Source organism: Parasteatoda tepidariorum, chromosome 7 (genome assembly GCF_982258835.1).
Source record: "Parasteatoda tepidariorum strain Cologne lab strain chromosome 7, Ptep-v5.0, whole genome shotgun sequence".
Lineage (NCBI taxonomy): Eukaryota > Metazoa > Arthropoda > Arachnida > Araneae > Theridiidae > Parasteatoda > Parasteatoda tepidariorum.
Window position 1 is genome coordinate 21,963,272 of NC_141761.1, and position 5,953 is coordinate 21,969,224.

Sequence of the window (5,953 nt, forward strand, 5' to 3'; positions counted from 1 at the left end):
AATTTAAAGTAGTGAAAATTAAATAAAACTAAAATGGGTAGACTCACCCCTGGATGGGTAGACTCGCCCCGGTTTACGGTAGTAATATTTTCTTTTCAAATAATCGGACACAAGCTTTTACAATCAACAGAAATAAAGATTACAATTTAAAAGCAAAGAAATACAATCATTATTATATTTTATGTTATAATAATGCCACAAAGTTTGGCGAGTTGCCTAGCGAATATTTTAAAGTAAAGCTTTTCGCCAATATTTTTTTTTATTTGCAATGCAGCAGTAAATACGGACATTATCCTAACGACGTACAGAGATCAAAAGAAAAGAAAAATACAGACACAGAAAGAGATGAAATATACAAAATACAAAAACAAAACATCAAACACAAAAATTAAATCAAGAATTTAAATTCAACAAAAGGTATCTGACTTCCCTGCATCGGGAGTAGATGCGCTTCTTTGTGAGAACTGAACAGTTGAGGAGATGTTCAGCGTTCATCGTCTCACCACTGCGGCTGAGGGGGCAAGCAGGATTATCCACTATTTTAAGACGGAAAAGATGAACGTATAAGCAATCATGCTTAGTAGCAAGACGAAAGGCAGCTGCAGCACTGCTTCTTGGGCAATCGGGGAGATTAAAGATGTCATTTCTCCACGATTTTTCTTTTGTCCGTTCTTTTAGCAAAAATAAATGCGTTGTCTTAATTGCATGATTAATCATTAATGAAGGGACTTATAGCTAACCAAGTTATTTGGGGCTTGATTAACAAAGCAACCTTTTTTGGCCAGTGCATCCGCTTTTTCGTTGCCGGGAATACCACAGTTGGATGGAATCCATTGTAAGGCAATCGTTTTACATTTTTCACCCATCTCTGTCATTAAAGATCTACATTTCACAATGGACAAAGAGCTAGGGGCTTGAGAGCAGTTGGCAATGGCCAGAATCGCAGCTTGGATATCCGAGAAGATGACAGCTTGATCGAAAATAGAAGGACGATCATTTAAATGAGTTAAAGCTACTTTGATTGCCTCAATTTCACCATCAAAAGCGGTCTTGGCTGTTCCCAACGAAAGGTAGTGGGAGAAATGCTCACAATAAATACCAGCACCGGCAACGCCATCCATCTCAAGCTTTGAGCCATCATCTGTATATATGCGCAACCATGCTTCAAGAGGAAAACGATTGTGGATAGTCTCAATCCCCGCGCTGAACGAAACTGCTGTGCAATGCTGGGCTTTTAAGACATGACTCAAAAGGTCCAAGTGATATAATATTTTGCTAGCTTCCATAGGATTTAGGGGGGGGGCAAAGGTTCAAATCGGGAATGTATATCAAATTCATCCATCACTTTTAATACAGCTTGAAGATAGCCTTCCTGAGTCTTCAGCCTACGAGGTTCAGAGTTGGTCAACATATCGCTATGAGGTAGGCGAATTAGTTTCTGATAGAGCTCCAAAGCTGATTTCTTTATTTCATATTGTATAGGGAATTCATTGGTATGTAGTAAAAGTGCGTCAATAGGTGTGGTCTTGACAGCACCGGTGACAAGACGGAGTGAATTATTTTGAAGTCGTTCCAGTCTATTTGTACCACCTTCAGATACTGTAATAAGAGGAGCGCTGCAGTAAGTCATGACAGGTTTTATAAAAGTCTTATAGGTATCAAGTAGAGTTGTGGTAGCACAGCCCCATTGAACTCCTGGTGTTGGCTCCAACTTTTAAAATTGTGCCAAGCTCGCAAAGTCAACTAAGACTCTACCGATAACAATTCTATATGAGCGAAATTACATAAACTAATTGACAGTAAGTAATTAACTTCTCTGTGAAATGTGATGAAATATTTAACATTGTCTTAAATTTAAATATATACTAAATATACTCGAATTGTTGCTTCTGCTAAGCACTGCATACTAAAATATAAGAAAGAAAGCATAATTTTTTCACAGTTTTAATTCATCTTTAATGCGTGTTCTGAACTAAACAATTACTAAAATATGCGTAAAAATACAACATTTATTTTATTTTATAAGTTGTTTTGTTGACATAGCTATGCAAAATGCTATTTTAAGAAAACAGAAATTTTATTTTATTTCAAAGCACAGTAATGGTTAGAATTATTAAAAATCGCATTGTTATTGACAACAGAAAAACTATTTTACACTTTATAATAATCACCGTTAAAATATTGATTATAACTTTGTTTTTGAGAAATTTTTTTAGAATCTCAATTTATAATATCTACCACTGGGATGTAAGAAAAAGTAGATCAACTGACTTATCGAACAGGTTGAACAACAATTTCAAAGGCATATGCTGAACCAAGATTCCCATAATTAAAAACATCGTTCATACAAAACAGAAATATTAATGGCAGATGAAATAATTAAAAGCTTTCTTACCAAGTATAAAGGTTGAATGTAACTTTCACGTTTCTCTGCTTCGATAGATTCGTTGTTTGTGGACACTTGCCGGTCGTCCACTATTAAATTAAACTCGGTTACGTTACAGTTACGTCAGGTAGAACCTCAGGCAAACTTATTACGGGTCAGTTTTAATTGAACTGAAATCTTCGTGAAATCAGCATACGAGTCTCTGAGGGTGTTTGCTTTCACGAGTTTTTCAGTGTAACGTTTATAATTTTTTTAACAGTATGATAATAACATTTTATAACTATAACATTTTCAAGAATACTTAAAATTTTGTATAATATACGCTCAGTGCAATTTATCACTATTTTGTTTAAAATATTAATCCCATATAAGATTGCAAGTGCATAGTTTGTATTATGTTTTTAATATGAAACTTAAAATACAAACAATCTTAAATATTTAGAAAAATATTTTTTTCAATGTAGATAAAATGCTAAGCAATAAATAATACCTCATTAAATTGAAAATAGCTAAAAAATACATACCTTAAATATTAATAATATAAAATTAAATACAATGGATTAAATTTCTGAACGCATAATATTTTTCTGAAAATAAAATATAATTTTCATTCTTAGCTAATTAGTCAAGACTAGATTTTCTGGAAAACTTCTTAAAATTATAATAATTATAATCCCAAAAAACATGTTTTATTCATTACCTAAGTTTAGAAGAATTTTTAATTATTTATGCATGTCCTTAAACTTAATTTTCAAGCAATATTTTGATGCATACTGCATCCATATAAATATTTGTTATAATAAATTTTTAAGGCTAGTTGGGGATTTCTTTTTTGAATATGCTTCCACTAAAACCCTTTGATGGATACGTATCTTATTAATAAATTATAGTTATCGAGAATATTTAATCTTTCTCTGCTACTTATATTTGCATTTTATTCGTTTAGAATTCTATTTGAAAATCACAACTGGGGTAAACGTATTTTGTAAATATTTATAGAGTTTCAAAATTGCATGACGTGTTAAAAGGATGTTTTGAAATAAGTATGAATAATTCTGAAAACCTTATTGTTAAATATTATTTTGACTTCTTTAAATAGTTTTGAAAACTATAGTAAGAAGTTCGTGATAAAGGAGTACCGGACTATGACGTTTTCACAAAGTGCGAAAGTAATAATTTGCAAAGGGAAGTAAGATTTTGTTTTGAAATTTAATTCATTCATAGTTTCTGAAATTTAGTTTAAGTAGATAAAATTTGGCTCCTAAATTAGAGTTCCAAAAATTAGTTAAATGAGTTTTTTTTTCTTCTCCTTTATTAACGTTCGAATAAATCCTGATTCTGATTCGTAATAACTGTCGAAGGATACATAAAACAATCAATAGTTTTAATTTCTAATACCTATCGCGGATATTTCAGTTTCCTTTAGGTAACTTTGCATTTGATCTATCAAGATATCTATATATCGATCAAAATATCTATATTAAGATTGATTTAATTTTTATTGCTTGAAATATTTCACATTTTTTCATTTATTTCCGTATCTTTATTTTGAATCCTGTTCAGAGACGGAAAATATTTTGGAATCGAATATATATTGGAATTAAGCAAATTCCTGGGAAATTACACTGTATTAGTTTCTGAAAAAAATATATATTTGAATTTTTTCATGAAACAAAACTATCATTGATATTTCGGAATAAGTTATATAGTATCTAGCAAAATGACACGAACTTTTACGTTGAAAATTCGCGTATAAATATGATGTTTCCTAATTTCAGGCTCTTCAAACGGTTAAAAAATTACACAAATCATTTCTCAGAGATGAAGCACCTTAGAGTTAAGATTCTTAAGGTGTGGTAGTAACAAGGAGGAGGATCTAATTTATAATCCAACGAACTTTAACAACTCGCTTTCGTTTTTGGAGATTTTCCACTTGACTGTAGTTGAGTGTAATTATAATGCAAGTTTTTAGTTCTCTTAAAATCTACTGCCTGAACTAAAACAAAAGTCAAAAATTGTGTTTTTCTTTATTTAAAAAATCTGCCAAATAGGAGAGTGAATCATTAAAAGATTCTGGATTGTAAAATCGCTGGCTGGGATTCTACGGAACAATTTTGATGTTAACTATACAAAATTAATTTAGTGTGTTTATATTTTTGAATTTTGTTTCCCATATTTTATACGTTCTACCAGACATATTTATGTAAACATATTTTTTTGAAAACATATTCAAAATAAAGAAGATAATTATTTAGCCGAAAACTAAAAAGCTCAGAAAAAGTAACACAAAAAAAGTTGTTTAAAAGAAGGTCTGTGGAGTGCAGAACTACACTTTAAAACATTCTGGATCTAATGACTGCAAAGACATACCCTCCAACTTATGAGGATTTTGAAAATAATTCTTTCTAGTGGTAGCGAACCTGAGTAGAAATTTTTAAAGCAAATGGATCTCTCATAAAACTTTTATCAGAACTTAAGAATCTAGCCATATGGCCTGCACTTTTATAAGTAATAGTGGACAAGTTACGCTAAAATTAATTTTTTTTAAATATTAAGACATTATTTTTGCTACCGTCTGAAAAGAAGATTTCTGAAACTACGGAAATTCCGTAGCAGTTGGAGGGTATGCAAAGAGTATCGGCACTCTGGGTGCAGAATCCGTAAAATCCATTTTACCATAAAATTTTGATTTTTTTTAAATTCACTTAGTCAAAAAGGAAGTTAAAAATAGAAACAATATCAGCTAAGCATGCAGCCAAAAAGAAAGAGATTCATTGTAAGGAAAAGTATACTTGAGGCAACGCAAAAGCTAAGTTAAGATCATGATTCTTACTACGAAATATAAATGCTTAGAAAAGCCTTATAAGAAAATAAATTTTGTCAAAAAAAAAATAAATAAAACTGTTCAATTCACTTAAAGTGTTCTCCAGATATGGCGAAATATTTCAAAAATAAAATTAACGTTAAGGGGTCCTAAACTTTGAATCACTCTCCTGACCAAACTATTGACACCATATTTTCCTGATTGCAACTACCCCCTATATTTCCAGGATCAGAAATACGAATCCGTCGAAGTAAAGATATGTTTATTCAGAGATAGTACATTTTTGTGTCTTATTTTGTGACCTAAAATATCGTCATTTCTAATTAATTAACATATTTGAGGTCACACCCTTTAACCATTAAGATTTAATCCTAGAACAAAAAAGATACAATCATTAGACCAAACGTTATTCAGGGTAGACCATTTATTTTTTTACGCACTGTACAGTCGGCAAAAAAAAAAAGATATCACCCTGAATAACTTTTGTTCTAATGATCGGATTTTCACGATTTAAGTGTCAATCTTAATGGTTCCTGGGGGTGACTTCAAATATGCTAATTAATTAGTGCTAACTATTAGTTAAGTTACGAAATCAGACACAAAAACGTACTTTCTCTGAATAAACATGCATTTTTTTTTACATATTTGGAATCCTGACCCTTAAAATAGGGGGGGTAGACAAAATTTCGAAAAAAATGGGTTGTAAATTAGGTCGCAATAAGGATTTATATATCTGGCGATGG

General features: G+C 31.2%; 1 protein-coding gene across 1 annotated transcript; it reads right to left on the bottom strand.

Annotated features, from left to right (window-relative positions):
• Positions 1-393: 393 nt before the first annotated feature.
• Positions 394-1,286, bottom strand: LOC107444646 (uncharacterized). Its single transcript, XM_087168707.1, has 2 exons — positions 773-1,286; positions 394-671 (listed from the first exon to the last, which is right to left on the bottom strand). Exons 1-2 carry the CDS (start codon positions 1,284-1,286, stop codon positions 394-396), a joined length of 792 nt encoding a protein of 263 aa, XP_087024833.1.
• Between the last annotated feature and the right edge of the window lie 4,667 nt (positions 1,287-5,953).

Bases quoted from the DNA above. Each gene is read 5' to 3' on its own strand.
- LOC107444646 (XM_087168707.1), bottom strand. From the start codon at position 1,286: ATGGAAGCTAGCAAAATATTATATCACTTGGACCTTTTGAGTCATGTC. The intron at 672-772 runs GTTGCTTTGTTA...TTTTGCTAAAAG, and splicing joins GGATGCACTGGCCAAAAAAG to AACGGACAAAAGAAAAATCG.